Source organism: Limulus polyphemus, unplaced genomic scaffold (assembly GCF_000517525.1).
Source record: "Limulus polyphemus unplaced genomic scaffold, Limulus_polyphemus-2.1.2 Scaffold60, whole genome shotgun sequence".
NCBI lineage: Eukaryota > Metazoa > Arthropoda > Merostomata > Xiphosura > Limulidae > Limulus > Limulus polyphemus.
Genome location: NW_013665670.1, coordinates 817087 through 834299, shown reverse-complemented (window position 1 = coordinate 834299; position 17213 = coordinate 817087). Strand labels below are relative to the sequence as shown.

The following is a 17213-nucleotide window of genomic DNA, read 5'->3' as shown; positions in this document are numbered from 1 at the left end:
AATCTTTAATGACCATAGTACCCACAAAAATTAATTATTTTCATATGCTTTAATTACTGTACATTTATCTACTAGTATTATTTATTATATATCTTTATTATATCTATATATTCTTTGCCTAACAATTTAGCATAAAATTTACCTTTTGGAAAGCATAAAAATATATTTCATAGTCAACTGAAAATTCATGTCATGTCATTGGCATTCGAGTTGCTCCCAGTAAAATAACATAAACTTATAATTTTAAAATATATGGAATTAATAATTAATAATTGAGTTTCATATAACTTTGAATCTCAGTCCACACCTTATCATAACTATAGATTAATAGAAAATATTAGTTTAATCATTTATAGTTTTTATTTAATTAGTTTCACGAATACTTAAGCATTTTTCCTCTTATTAGTCTGCTACAAATTCTCGAACAATTAGTTTTGGAACTATTTTATGTTTTAATTTTATAATTTAATTATTACGCGTTTTAACTTATGGTTGTGTAAATTATTTGTGTGATTCTTTGAAACTTCAGTTGATTATAAAATATATGTTTCTAAAAACGTGTATTTGCTTAGTGTACACACAGAAATATCACAAACAAAACATACATATTTATGTCTTTTAATTCAGTAAGATATTCTAAAATTGCTAATCAAATATAATAAATAGGAATAGCTCTATTTTATATAAACATTAATATAAAACAAACATCTCCAGGAGGCTTAATTTCCAACTTTGAAGAATTGTGAAATCTTTTTGATATTTAGCTATCATCGTCTATAATTTATAGTGCTTTTCAATTAATATTAGTTTGATAGAAAGAATGGGTAACCGTAGAAACTTTAATTTTGATTTTTATTCATTGCATAAAATTACAGATAAATTAACAATAAGGTTTAAACATTTAATTAAAACTTGTAGCAATCAGAAGATAATTGTAATAATCTAAAATAGAATAATACTAATACTGTGTTTGAAAGGTTTGAGAAAAATACTCATTCAAGAAGTTAAGTAATTTTAATTTTCTACAATGATGTACTTATTGATTAAGAAAATACTAATTCAATAATTTAAGCAATTTTAATTTTCTACAATGACGTACTTATTAATTAAAAAAATACACATTCAAGTGTTTAAGTGATTTTATTTTTCTACAATGATGTACTATTAATTATTTAACACAAACTTGGCTCTGAAAATGTGCTTTATTTTCTACTTTATTTTATATACAAATGCAAATACAAGTGGAAAAAGTTTCAGAATTTGTATACCACAAGTAATTATCTGCAGCAATTATATATAAAGCTAAGTAATACTAACTTGCTTGAGACGAAAGAGTAAACACATCCTCAAAGAGTTGTAACATACTTTTAGGAATTAACACACGTCGTACATATTTATTTACAACTGAGGTTAACTTTTTTCAGTATTGTTATATTTTCGTAAATTATATATAAATCAGTTTCTTCTTAGGCTTACATTAAAGTGCTTCTGAAACAAATAAAAAAGGTTAACTGTACTTTATCGTTCAGAAAATAACAAAGGTATTCACAGTATATCACTTCATAAATAATAACTTCACCCAGTTTCATGGAAACTCAAATCAGGAGGTGAATCATAATTTTTCCCTGTATACAGATGTAAAACAAATATCACGACATGTAAAAAACAAGATACATTGAACACGTTGGATACACCATTTTTATAGTTCCATATACAAATTAAAGTTAAATCATTTGTTCAAGTTGAGTTTAATTGATAAGATTCATTGTGATCATCGGTATAAATAATAAGAGATTCAGTTGAGTAATTCATTAAAAAATTAAGACTTGGTGCGTTCAAGAAAATGAATTTACAGAAATTGGTGATTGAAATTACATATGCTTAAAAATAAGTACATAAATTGAATTTCCTCTCGAAAATATTCATAACAAGTGTCAAAATTATTTGCATAATTTTGAAATATTGAATTCAAAAGTTCCTGATATTGGTTGCTATAACTATTATTACCTGTAATTTCTAAAAAAAAAAGCAGATTTAAGCACTTAGTCGCGATAATAAGCTTGCAAAATGAGGGATCAGTTCGTGGAAATTGTTTTGACAAAATTTGTCATCATATATATATAATTACACCGAAATAAAGACAAACCTGTTTAAATGTGTACATTGCGAGTAAATTAACTTCGGATGGTTATACCACCGCAGCTCTTGTTAAACCCGTATATAAATATAAGCCTCTAAGTATATTTTAATTGCGTTTATAATTATTCCATACGTTATTACGATATAATAGACTAATGGGACTTAACCTCTGCCTACAATGCAATATCACAAATGAAAGGTGTTCGACTTGAATGATGAAGTAAAAAGTAAAATTGTGCTTAAAATAGGCGTTTGTGTTCGCTGTAAAATATAGTCGTTCCAATACTTTTAAATATTTTCCTGGTTGTAAACTTTTGAAAGTAAATATAGTACGTTTAACTGTTATAAACGAATATAACTTATATCTTTCTTGATATATATACAAGCAGAATGTACGGATATTTTTTTTTGTGTCAAGTATGTTCTCTTACTTGATAAGTCGTAACACGAGTTCTCTCTAGATACTTTCATAGCAATGTATTGTACGTATAAATAAATGACAAGGTTTTTATACTGGTAATTTTTGTGCTTGTATTATGCAAAACAACTGGTTACACATAATTGTGTTCTAATATTATGAATTTTCGAGTAAAAAATTATGCAATACTTAATAATATTTTTTGTAACAAATAGAAATTTAACATATTCAAAGTATCAGAATTCTGTTTATGTTCCAAAATATTTCTCATTGAAATCAATCCACCTTCTGTTTAATTGCTTTATGTTCTTATTACACATAGATTTTTCCGGTTTCTTCATTTATGTATATTGTGTTTCGGGAAATTAGTAAGCACTCTAACAAATATAATAATAAACCTTATTTATGTCGGATAAACAAAATAAAGAGTTAAAAACATGTACAACTTTTCATCTGTTAACTTTGATCAAACGTAGAAAATGTTACTAAAGGTTTATTATTTTTCTGTGCGAAATACACTACATTTAGTTACTTACGGATATCCATCGTCGACACGGTTAGTAATCTAAGTCGTGTTTTGTCAATAAAGCTTGTATATATATGTGTGTATGTGTCTGTGTGTGATGTACCGATTCAGGCTTACATGTGCATGTTATATCATTCCTAAATATACGCACGGTATATACTACCTGATCAAACTCCACGTTTTATAAACTTTGAACTGAAAATTAAAAATAAACTTAAGCAGTTTGAAAACAACATTCAAGCTGCATATTTAATTTTTACATTATTTGTTTTAGTAAACTCACGCACTTCTCATTATGTCTGAGTCCAAAGCAAACCATACGAAATAAAGTTTCTTTCTATTTAAAACCGTTTTAAGTGATACGAAGCTATGTATTATGAATGTACTTTGTAATGCACTTAGGGTTGGAAACATATCGTTTTCATTATTAATCTCTATGTTTCGTACCGCAAATATTATTGTTTCAGGTGTGTCTTGTCATTTAATTTATTACCTTGTGATATTAACCTAACGTGCCAATTTCTACAAACTGATTTCTTCGGCTGTGTGTGTTAATAACTTTTTTATGCAAAATGACACCAATAGACGATATATTATACGAAACCCTTATAAAGCAGTTAAGGTATATATATATAACAGGATCGGATATTTTGTTACGAACATTTAGTTACTGGGACAATTTGTGATGGGTACATTCGTGTTTCATCATTTTTATGACATATCAGTTTTCTTACGAATACTCGTTTTGTGACAGGTAGGTTTTAGATATAGATTTGATTGGTGAAAATAATAAAAAAATGATAATGGGTCATAAATTGTAGAATCATTTGGGAACCATTCAAAGTTTACATAAAGCTTGGGGGTGAGAGGGTGTCTGAGCCTGTATTACGATGTGTTACAGGGAAGGGTCGTCATGAACAGTGTTACATAAAACATAACTTACGATTTAGGTCTACAAAAACATTTATTGTAATTTAACATACTTTGATTTGAATTCAAGACACCTTTAATAACTTGAACATTTGTAAACATAATATATGTATCATAGTGATGAATCTAGTAACAAAATTCACCAATCACAAAACCAACTTGTAACGAAACCTTCCGTAACGATGTGACGATAACTTGGATGTCATTACGAAATATTTTTCGTAACAGAAAGTCCATGTCAAAATTGTCCGTAACCAAATGTCCCAGACTCTATATAACATCTGTACCACATATTTGCATCCTTAGACGAAATTAATCAACTGAACTGTGAGATATGAAATATAAGTTGTGAATACCTTTGATATTAAATAGCTAACTTTCTCTTCCAAACTTCAGATAGAAGTTAATAACACATAAATATATTAATATGAGGTACACATGTCATATATCTATTGTCAAGCTCCATACTGAATATCATTTGACCAATAATGTAAATGTAAGTTAAAAACATAATTTTTGAAATCCAGAAGGAAACGATAATAATGTGAAAATCGAGTTTTAGCTACTACGTGATGTTTGTTTCACAGAAAGCTATAACGGCCAACAGCACTGAGTTTATTATTTGCAGGTTCATAAAGACGTTTTGTCTTTTCTTATCATAAAGTGATGCTTTTGGTGGAACTAGCACCAGTCTGGATAGTAGAAACTACAGACGTACTAGAAGCAGCCGTCAGAACATTCGCGGATATAGGAGTTTGCGAGACGGACGAGATTAAACGAGACCCGGGTAAAGAGTGGTTGAACACCGGCAGCGAAGCACTTGACCCTGATTTCTGTGTATTTAAGTCACTGGCTGAAAATGCAGCAGCTGCTGTACGTAGAAGGTTAAGAGATGCTGACGAAGATGAAGTTTCCAAGAGACCAGTAGACGAGACTAGAGACGAGTTTGATGGAGATGGTGAGGTCGCAATGGTTAGAGGTGCAGCTGGTGGACCATTGCTAGAGTTTAGAGGGTATGCATCTTTCTCAAAGGAGCTTATGCACCACGTGGACTTAGGGTAAGGGGTTAAGTAATCAAAACGAGTTGTTCTTTGGAGGGGATTTAATTTACCTGACACCAAGGGGGAAGGAGAGCTGGATGTTGCTGTATCCACTATGGACCAGATTTTAGGTTTAATAGGATTAGTCGAAGTTTCGGTAGTTGGACTGTGGTTGTCAGTGGACCGACTTGCTGACGGAAAATGTCCCGGCGAGAAAGAAGAACACAACGATTCGGGAACACCAGGTGAAGAGCTGATTGCGTTCTTGGTTTCTGGAAGTTTTGTATTGCTGGTAGCCAATTCATTATCAAAAGAAACTCGATCATGTTCGACATCTAATTGATCGATATTTCCTGAATCTTCTGAGCCTGTAAGAGACGACAGAAGTGATTACATGTTACATATATTATCCTTAGGGTGATGCCTCTAATATGTTGTTAATAAAACTTTGTAGAGAATTTCTTTCTCAGATTAAGCCGCTTGTTTTCATTCTGTATCTTAACAGTAATATTACGAATACTATAACACACATCTCTAAGAAGAACTATCATACGCGGTATATGCAAAATGTGTATATATATATACTCTAAAAACGTCCTGAAAATGGAGCTTTATAGGCTTTTTGTATTCTGTTATGGTACGTAGAAAAAAATAAGGAATTTGCATGTTTACGGCTTAAGTGTGACACAGAGTTTTTAAACTTTGCGAATTTGGAGTTTTCAAGTTATCTGCTATTGAAAGAGTTTCCTAATAAAATAGCCATAAGTTATTAAAATAAAAGTGTGAAGAATTGGGATTTATGCCTGCAAACTTCGATTACACTGATGATTTGTTATATAACTAAGAAAAATGTTACACAAGAGTTTGTCTTATCTGTATACATATGTATATAACGTCGCGTGCAAATAGCTGTTTGCTTATATTTTAGACAAAATATATTATTCTACAATTAAGGTATATAATTTAGAATGTGTCCTCTCACCCCATTCTTGTGTTGACAAGAGGCTTCCCGATTTGAGCCTTTAGCACATAAAGCAGAATCGATTAATTTTGAAGCTGATTATCACCTACTGCCTCTTAACCGCAAATTATCATTTCACGCCTGGTTAAAGCGCTAACCCTGCTTTTCATCCATCTATACACACTCCCACACGTGCACTCTGCGTTAACACGACTAGACGCCTCATTTTTTTTTTTCAACTGCGCATGAACTCGCCAAAGAGAACAAAGTAAAATCCAGACATAATCTTCTTTTAAAAGAGTGGGCTCTACTCTCGTTTATTTATTTTTAAAGCTAATTTTGATTTTTTTTTCAAGATATGTACTCCATTTAAATAGCTGAGCGTATAACTGATTGAACAAAGAAACGTAGAATGTGGTTTGATAGTATATATATACATGTATTTACATATAAAATATAAGAAAGATATAAAAAGGAACACATTTTCGTTCTCTAGTTTTCAGTTGATTCGAGACGATGCTTAGTGTTTTCATCCATGGTTAAGCTTAAGAGTTAGATTACTATGTTTATTGCTGTACTTTTGCACAAAATGTGTTATACTACGAAGAAAAGTAAGTGTTATTCTACATCAAAACGCATGTTACTTTGTAGGTTTTTGTGTTTTTTATTATCCTTGTAAATCGAACAAGAACTTTCCGAATGCAAAAATGCGGACTTACAACGCTAGAAACCGGGTTTCGATACCGTGGTGGGCAGAGCACAGATAGCCCTTGTGTAGCTTTGTGCATAATTAAAAAACAAACAAACAAACCGAATGCAAAATATTTTGGAAAGTAAATAAAAGTGATATAATTGACTGAACTAGTAAGCATCAATATATACAACAAAGGAGCATCCAGTATCAAAATGAACCAAGGAATAAAAAGCATTTGTATATATATATATGTACAAATAGATTGGCATAAGGAACGTTGCTTAATTAATTAGGGAAAATGTTCCTACATTGCAGAGTGCATGATAATCTATGCGGCATACAGTAATATACCTAAAATAAGTATGTTGCTTTATTTGTACACTACAATATCACCTCATGCACACAACGGACTAAGCGGCCAAATCAGGGATCCCACAGCCCAGACACAATCGTTGCTGTTCTTTTCTGTGGAACAGAAGGAAGAAAACCAGTCGGAAACACCTCCCGCCAAAAGCGACTACTTTTGTCCAAATGAGTGAACTGACTGTTACTCTTGCAACGCACCCGCAGCTGAAAGTACGAAGGGTGCTTAAAAACTACCACGTCTCGAACACGAATCCTTTGAATCCCAGTTCGTTATTCTAATCTTCTAACCATGCTTACTCAATATTCAGTAAATCAGCAAAACAACAGTAACTAGCATCAATTCGTGAACTAAATTTGGTAAAAAAAAAGAAACTATGATTATTTGGAGGTGAATCCATGCATTTGTCCTAAGGGATTCTATAATATTTTCCCTCTGGAATCTCTAACATATAGTTTGGTTTGAATTTCAAAGCTACACGAGGGCTATCTGCGCTAGCCATCCCTAATTTAGCAGTGAAAGACTAGAGGAAAGGAAGCTAGTCATCATCACCCACCCCAACTCTTAGGCTACTCTTTTACCAACGAATAGTGGGATTGACCGTCACATTATAATGCCGCCACGGTTGAAAGGGCGAGTATGTTGGGGATTCGAGACCGCTACCCTCAGATTGCGAGTCAAGCGCCCTAACCACCTAGCTATGCCGAGTCTTCTAATTAGCCTACTGAAGTGATCATATGTTTACACTTAATCTTACAATACAAACTTTATCACTTAAGGTAATGTTAACTTGAGGGGGAAAATGTATTAACCTATTTTGAACAATAAAGTCTTTATATTTTGAAAGTTAATATTTATAAGTATTTACAAGATATGTGTAGAATATTTCTAAGAATCAGAATTTCAGTATATATAATACCTTCCAATCAGCCTAGAAATTAATTTTTACTCTAAATCTCTAATTATATAGAATAATTGTTTAATAATGGTAAGATCTAATGAGGCATTGACTTAAGGTAACCGTGTATATTGTTATAAAAATTATCAGATAAGCTAGAAGAAAGTAAGATATATATATATATGCATATTAAAGTTCCTAACATCTTAGTTTTTAGACGAAAAGAATTAATAACAATATCCAATAATACCACTTCTATTCAGCACATACCTTCTAAACGAGATATAACAACGTTTGGCTTCTCTTCCCAACTCTCCAATGTTCTACTGACGTTGCTCTCTTCATCATCACTGTCGTTTCGTCTTCTTGATGTGTCTGTTCTATTTTCTCCTTTGCTTCTGTTAGCTTCGTCATCCCCGTCATCGTCGATGTCATCGTCTTCACACCGATTACGTGGTGACCATGTCATTTTGTTTTCCTTTTTCAGACGACGTCTGGCGTTTGCAAACCACGTGGACACTTGAGTCAGTGTCATCTTGGTAATTATCGCAAGCATAATTTTCTCCCCTTTAGTCGGATAAGGATTTTTACGATGATCGTTCAACCAAGCCTTCAGAGTGCTCGTTGTTTCTCTGGTAGCATTTTTTCGTCTAGCTCCATTTAAATCCATTCCATATCTAAAATAATAACACCAGGAACTTTAGACAGTTCGTTACAGTTAAATTCAGTATACGTATACATAACACTTTATAATTCACTAACGTAAACAAGAGGGAATCCTCAATAGCCGCGACACTTTAAATTATTTTAGGCAGGATTAGAGTAAATTAATTTATGAGACCGTTATTTTCCTTTTTATTAACTATATTTTTGTGCACCAGCTATACCAAGCGTGAGGCGCGCGTATACCGGATTCGATTTTATTACTCGTTAGGATCTCTACCAGCCTGCCCTCACATTGAAATTATTTTAGGCACGATAGAGTAAATTAATCTATGAGACCTTGGGCATGGCAAAATAATCACCCGAAAGAGTTTGACCTCCTTAGTCCAAAACTTTAACTAGATCTCAAATCGGTCAAGAGATGACGGAGCTATGAGCTAAAAGTTTGTACCTGAAAAAAAACGAAAAAAAAAACACAACTCAGAGCCATTTTATGAGCTGCTAAGACGCGGCTAAAAATAAATCACATTTTTGTAATAAAATATTAGCAGAAAGACAAAGTAAATAGTTTGACACTGCCATGCGTTCTATTCAGTCTTGTATAATCTTCTGACGCATAAAAGTATCGAAACTAGCTTCCTAGTCTATGTGCTGATATTTTGTTTCAATACTCAAAAGTGTAGCTTATTTCTTGCGTTAATTTAATTAACACACACGATATTGTGTATTTCACTACTACTTATAATTCATATATGTTGATATATAAATATATGTTATCCTCTTGATATATCATTTTACAAATATGTTAAAACTGTTCAATTCGTAGTGTTACTTTCATATTAAATTTCAAAAGCAGAAATTTTACTAATTATACTTACATTCTAAAGAAACTCTGAAATATTTGTAAAACTTAATTACTTAAAAGATAAAGAGACAGACAAACATACTTGACCAGATGTGATTAAGGCTTGTTTTTTTGTACTAGAGGGAAGCCAGTTAGTCAACGCTATCCGTCGCCAACTCTTGGGCTACTTAAATCAAATAGTGGGATTTGACCTTCACACTTATAGTGTACCTACAATCACAATGTGCAGGGTGTGATTTTTTCTTTTTCTTTTCTTTTTTTTTTTGCAGTAAAAGGGTATGGAATCTCAGATCCACAGTTCGTCACGCGAACCACCTGGCCGCGCTCGGATCGAGATTCAGGGAGACCACTATATGTATAATGGAATTTAAAGCAAACAAACTATTCATTTAATACCGTAAACCTCAGAAAAATTAATGACTTACTCAGTAATCGACCTTTAATGGATGAGAGTTTTCACGAACAAAGATAAAAAAGTCTGATTCTGTTAGGTACAGATAAAAATTATTAATCTGTTATCTAAACTCAAAATGATAGAAGTTTTTCCATCCTTATTATCTCCATGCTAAGTTGTAATGCCCCGGGATGTCGGACAACATTTACTTATGACACAACCTTTAACACCAGTTCTAACTAATTTAAACAAAGGTCATTACGTCTTTTCACGAGTCATTTAGGAAATCAATTTTCTTGTAAAAGAACAAACATATCTTAATGTACTTGTCTAGATATACACGCACTTAAGCAATAAATAAACGCATGTAGAATATCTACAGATACAGTTTATTCCCAGAAAGTCAAAAGTATCGCTACACCATGGATGCAGTAGTATTACTTCAAATTGGTCTCGAAATCTCGTTCATTTATGCTAAACTAGCAGTTTATTAGACTTTAAGGCTAATACTTCTTTTTCGGGAAATTCAGTCCTAAGATTCTGATCAATCATTGTTTATAGTTTATATGCCACGTTTTTAAAGCATGAAAGAATGGAACTCTTCATTAGGTTTTCTCTTGTTGTTCCCCTATATGTGGGCCCTCCAGTGGCACAGTGGTAAGTCTAGGGACTTGTAACGCTAGAAATCTGGTTTTAGTATCCGTGGTGTGCAGACCACGGATAACCCATTTTGTGGCTTTGGGCTTAATTGCAAGCAAACAAGCGAACCAAAATATGCTGGACCATTTCCATATGTGGGTTTGTTTGTAGCTAAGCACAAAACTACACAATGGGCTATCTGTGTTGTGCCCATCACGAGTAACGAATCCCGATTTTTAACGTTATAAGCCTTCAGACTTGCTGTTGAGCCATCAGGAGTATATCACTTCGTAATTTCTTCATATTTTGTAACAAATTATTCTAAAGATGCATTTTTCTAACATAACTCTTTATTAACAAGTTAGTATAATAATCAATCTTCGGGCGAATTAAACACTGAATTCAAATAACACATATATATATATATATTAACAATCAGTATAAGGCGACTTTTACTTGTTCATAATAGTTCCAAGCTCTGGAGACACATCATTTTTACATGATCGAAATTTTCACGTTTTTGCTGAGTTTAAATGTTTTGTATATGTAAAACAGGATGATAGCTTAAAGGACGTGAAAAAGTAATCTGACACTGGCGAATTGGAAACCTGAGAACATGGCCAAATTCTCATTTCTACATGTTTACATATCACATGACCAATTTCATCATTTAACGTCCTTGTAGACCAGGCCTTATCAAAACCAGATTGTTTTATAGGCCGACATTTTTGTGGACATGTGTAGGACACATGTCCTAGTTGATAAAACACGGACCTCTTTATCAACGTCTGAGATTGCTGTAAGACTTTCTAAATGTTAAAACAAGTTTAGATTACTCGCACAGAGCTATTTGGCAGAAATACCCTATTTCAAGGATACTGATGCAGTATACAAAGCGTGAAATTAAACATACACAACAATATTAGTATCGTCTATGTCCATACATTATAAGATATCCATGTATGATTGGAATAACCAATTGAGAATATATATAGTGACTCAGAAGAAACTTGTATCCGAAAAAATTTGGCTTCAGTCCATTGGTTATGTAAAACATAATTATATTTCCAGGCTCAATATAAAAACTTGATCCAAGTGAATATATCATTTTGCCTGTTGCAAGATTTAGAGAATCCCTTGTTTTGGTGGTATTATTTCTAACGTAAGTTTTTTATGACTGTATGGTTTTATGAGTGAAACTTAGAGATTGCAAAATAACTGATGTATATTCTTTTTTTTTATGGATGAAACAAAACAAAGAAGAAGAATATTCTACTTGTTAATTGTTTGGAATTAAGCACAAAATACACAATGGGCTATCTGTGCTCTGCCCACCACTGGTATTGAAACCAGGTTTTTAGCGTTGTAAGTTCGCAGACATACCGCTGTGCCACTGGGGGGAGGAGCTTATGTGTTGATAATACTTTAGATATATATTGCAATAAATAAAACAAAAATGTTTCTGCTTAATACGGAATAATGATTACTTTAAGTTTCCATTCAGTTAGTTTCTTTTATTTTTAAATTATAGCTTATTTTGAAATAATAAAATTCTCTGGCAATTACCAAGCAAAACTGTCACAATTCTCGCGTGTTACAAGGGTAGGCACGGGTTTCGATATTAATATTTCTATTGCTAGTGATGCTGTTTGGACGATTAAAATAATCGGGTGGTTTCAAAGGAGAAATCATTAAATGACTTAGACGGTAGCCAAAATGTTAATTTATACAAATAATGGTATGATGTATTGAGAATTATGGTATAGCGTGTGTACTATAAGAAGAAAAAATAATATACAATTGTATCTGATTTAAATAAATAACACTTCGTTCTGGTGTCTCTCTTGTACCAACAGCTCAAACAAAAGGTTTAAAACGAGAAACAACATGTTACGTTTATCTAAAATGCCTTGAGTTTCAGGTATATGTAAAAAAAAACTTTGTATTCTCTTTCTTACAGTGAAGTTTCTCTCTTCTTCTAAACGGCCCCCCAGTGGCACAGCGGTATGTCTGCGGACTTACAACGCTAGAAACCGGGTTTCGATACCCGTGGTGGGCAGAGCACAGATAGCCCTTGTGTAGCTTTGTGCATAATTACAAACAAACAATCTTCTAAACGAACTTGTTTGACAAACTTTGTAAAATATACGTACGAAGGTTGTGAAATTTGTAATCATATTACATAGGGTAAAGTAACAATAATATCTATGGTCATATGTGCAAAGAAACATAAGTTTATTTAACTTACCCGTTAGGAAATGGGTAGTTCCCTAAAGTAGCCGAATCATAAGGATAATACATTGACCCAGCATAAGAAAGACTTCTCCAGGCTTCCAAATTTTCTTTGATGTCGAAACCGTTGGTCTAAAAGATAAGAAAAGCAAAATGTATAATGCCAGTTATGCAGTACAACATAATCAAGTTGTAACGTTCTTGTTTGATTCATACTTGTTAAATATTAACTCTAAAACTACCGACTTGTTGTAGTGGGGTCGACTTATTGCATTGCCTATCATAACAATAAGTGTAAAGAACTGACCAAACAAAGTATATTAAATCACTTATATTTTATGTCAGAGACATAGGAAACTCTATAACAGTAATTAATGGGGTTAATTTTGAAAATGATGGTATGTTTTTTTTTGTATGTGTGTATGTGACTCATGTGAATCAAAAACAGGTGAGGTCCTCCTGGACCCATTAGTAATTCTAAAGTTAAAAGTTCAGGTTCCTGAGAACATGCAAAAACGATATGATCAAAGTGTTATCTTCTATAGTAGTAGTAGTTTACATTTTAATTAAACATTTACTTTATTTAAAAAAAAATCATTGATATTACGTTATTTCTTCAGAATGAATCACGATAACAAAGAATGATAAAATTATGACTTAGAAATGACAGTAATGTGTTATTACTTACCTAATCTAAATAAACAAAACAAAGATATACAGTTTATAAATACATTTTCTACATTTAATTGTAATTTTTACTATGTGTTTGTGCTTACATAATGGTACACATTTTAAGTTAAACTGATATTAAAATAATATGTATATTTTTTTTAAGCTGTAGAATTTCTATTATGTCACAACCTGAACCATTAAATCTGCCAATATCTTCAGATTATCGATAAGCCCTTCCACATGATAAAAGTATGAAAGTGAGTAAGAGACCAAGCATGATACAATGGGTTAAACAAGGAAATATATATAATTATTTTATGTATGTTATATCACGGAGTAAAATGAATGATTACGACATTTTTGGGATTAGGATACTAAATTCCAATTTTATTTCCTTATTTTGAGAAGATATTGACATATTCATTCTGTAAGCTTTATTAAAGATGTTCCTACACGGTACTTGACTATAATGGAGTTGTTTTAGATAAAGGCATTATATCATTGCTTTTCTGTTTCATCCAAAGCAATTTCTTACCACAAATAGCTGCAGACAGTGAATTTGTTTGTTTTGAATTTCGCGCAAAGCTACACGAGGGCTATCTGCGCTAGCTGTCCCTAATTTAGCAGTTTAAGACTAGAGGGAAGGCAGCTAGTCATCACCTCCTACGCCAACTCTTGGGCTACTCTTTTACCAACGAATAGTGGGATTAACCGTCACATTATAACGCCCCCACGACTGAAAGGACGAACATGTTTGTTGGGACGGGAATTCGAACCCGCGACACTCAGATTGTGAGTCGAGCGCCCTAACCACCTGGCCATGCCGGGCCGTTGCTCTTGTTATACGTGTGTGCGAATGGAATCTGTTCATAAAGCGGTTTTCTTTTCGCTGATAACTCTTTCATATTGTATCTTTTACTTACTGAATATTAGTGCTATAACAAACTTAATTGAGCGTTGTTCTACTGGGAATTGTAGAATATAAATAAGAAGATATTTACGTTTCTCCCTCTCCGTGTCCGTGTGTCTGTCTGTTTCCGCACGCCTATCTCGAAAGCTAATATACCGATGTACATGAAAATTTTACACAAGATTGGAAGTCAGCATGGGACAGTTCTCCCCAAATTTGGATTCGGATTCTGGGTCACTTTGTATCATTTTTTATAATGGAGAGGTAGAGTATTTTCGCGGTTTATAATTCAGTAAACTGTGATCGGATTTGTACCAAATTTCATGGGCACATTAAGATTGAGAGTCCTCATCACGTTACAAAAAATGATCCGGATCGTTAATCATTCCGGATCTGAGAAGGATTTTCTAAGGTGAAATTTGACGTCATCCAATATAAACGCACGCAATCTCGAAACGAAACGACGGAGCCTAAGTATGTAATCTCTCTGGAGAATATAAATAAGATATTTACTGGTACGCAAGTCGAGCGTCCTAACCACGTCAGACTTTACTCAGTGTAAATCGGTTATCATTCTTAGGTGAATTAGGAGCTAAGTTGAATGTGGTTAGGGCGCTCGACTGACAATCTGAGTTCGAATCCCCGTCACTCCGAACATGTGGGGGGCGTTATATTGGGAAGGTCAATCCCACGGTGGTGATGTCTAGCTGTTTTCCCTCTTATTCTGGGTCCGGCATGGCCAGGTGGTTCGGGCGCTTGACTTGCAAGCTGAGAGTTGCGGGTTCAAATCACCGTCCCACCATACATGCTCGCCCTTTCAGCCGTGGGGGCGTTATAATGTGACGGCAAACCCCACTATTTGTTGGTAAAAGAGTAGCCCAAGCGTTGGCGGTGGGTGGTGATGACTAGCTGCCTTCCCTCTAGTCTTTCTCTGATAAATTAGGAACGGCTAGCGCAGATAGTCCTCGTGTAGCTTTGCGTGAAATTCCAAACAAACCAAACTGTTCAATTAATTGTTGGATTTCGCGCAACGCTATCCGGGGGATGTCTGCGCCAGCCATTCCTAATTTCCAAATGATAGACTTGAGAGAAGGCAGCTAGTCAACATCATCCACCGCCATCACTTGTCGAACCAAATAGAAGGATTTGACAGTCGCTCTTATAACTCATTGACGGCCCCAAAATACGGAGCGCGAATTTTCTCGAGGTAGAAAGATGCGAACCACAAAACCTAAGCTTCACAATCCAGCACGCTGACCATTACATGGGCTAGGCTCGGCTCTCATTGGACAATAGACGTATAGGCTTGAGTTTACTCCACTGTGGTACATAAGCGTTGTTCTACTGGGAACTCTAGAATATAAATAAGATATTTACTGGTACGTAAGCGTTGTTCTATGGGAACTCTAGAATATAAATAAGATATTTACTGGTACGTAAGCGTTGTTCTACTGGGAACTCACGCTGAATATAAATTCAGGTTTACAGCACATGAATAAAATGACGCAATGTGAGTAATTTATGAGATATCGCCTACTGTTTGACCAAAAGCAGAATTTTGGCTTCTTTTTTTTTTCACTCCAACGTTTTTGGATGGATTTCTCGTATTTTTGTACGTTACTTTAACCCAAGACACGTACAATGTAACCATTTACTGTTTAAATTAAACTACACTTTTAAAGAGAAGCAACTCTTACAGGAAATATATATTTAGATCAGGATATCGGATTGGAAAGCGTGTTACCTTTAAGGATGACAACGTGTGAGAATAAACAGGAAGCAGTGGTAACACCGGATGTCACTCTTTTCTGAGCTGAGTTACGCGAAATGAATTTTGGAAACGATAGTAATGAGATGAAGAGAGGAGGGTGTATATTTAATCATCCGAAAGGGGGCCGAAGACCGTCTGGAGGGGTTACCTCTTTTAACCGCTCACATCACTATAAAATAGTGTGTTGTCTGTCAGCCTGTCAGTAGACATTAAAATGATGTCACATACGGGACGCTTAACGTTGCAATTTGTACTGTCGTGACGTCAGTAAAACGTACGCATGCCATGAATTACGAGAAGAATTATGCACTTTTTAAGGGCTACAACACAGCACGACGTATGAACTTCAAAATCAAGAAATTAATAATATTTGTTGCTTTTAATTTTGGTTTTATTTACTCTGGAAACAGAACGCTTTCGGGGGCCCTGCGGAAGTACGTTTAATAAATATATATGTATTAAACGATGTTTTTTCTCATTCACCGCTGATGTTTGAAGAATAAATATTTATTTATAACTAAAGAAGTGTGTAACTGCTTCAGCTAAGTCGAAACAGATTGAATTTATATGTTTATGTCGCTAGGACTAGGATATATTATAAAATTTACGAGATCTTTAGGCACTCGCACAGTTCAATGTTCGTTACTGGACTTGTTCCTCAAAATGTTTTATAATTGATTTTTTGAAACGGCGAATGATGACGAAACACACATTATTTCTAAAGCAGATTTTACATTTTTGACAATCACACTTTACAACAGTTTGTCCACTGTATTTCTTCAGATTTACATCACAAAGAAAATAAATACTGGCATTTTTTTTTCATAGCTGGACAAAGATTAGGGATAGTGATAATTTTGGAAATTTTTTGGAAGACTTCACTTAGGGCAAACTTGGTGGATAAAACTTTATATACCTATTCTAGAGTTGTATAATATTCTTAATTCTGGAGAAAAAGAAAAGAAGAGTAACAAGCACACATATTTTATGCATAACGAGTACTGTATGTAAACAGAAAAAAAAACTACAGTAGTTTTAATTAATTATACTTCTCATACGACGTTAGCATTAGGCTTACTATATTTTTAACACTGCCT

At 33.6% G+C, this 17213-nt stretch overlaps 1 protein-coding gene across 1 annotated transcript in view; it reads right to left on the bottom strand.

Moving 5' to 3' along the window:
• Positions 1-1192: 1192 nt before the first annotated feature.
• Positions 1193-17213, bottom strand: part of LOC106464481 (iroquois-class homeodomain protein IRX-6-like) — a 31411-nt gene continuing 15390 nt past the window's right edge. The window contains exons 3-5 of the mRNA XM_013924627.2: positions 12780-12895; positions 8241-8647; positions 1193-5421 (exon numbers count right to left, since the gene is read on the bottom strand). Of these exons, the coding sequence (XP_013780081.2) occupies positions 4670-5421; positions 8241-8647; positions 12780-12895 (1275 nt within the window). The 3' untranslated portion in view covers positions 1193-4669. The remainder of the gene's footprint in view (positions 5422-8240; positions 8648-12779; positions 12896-17213) is intronic.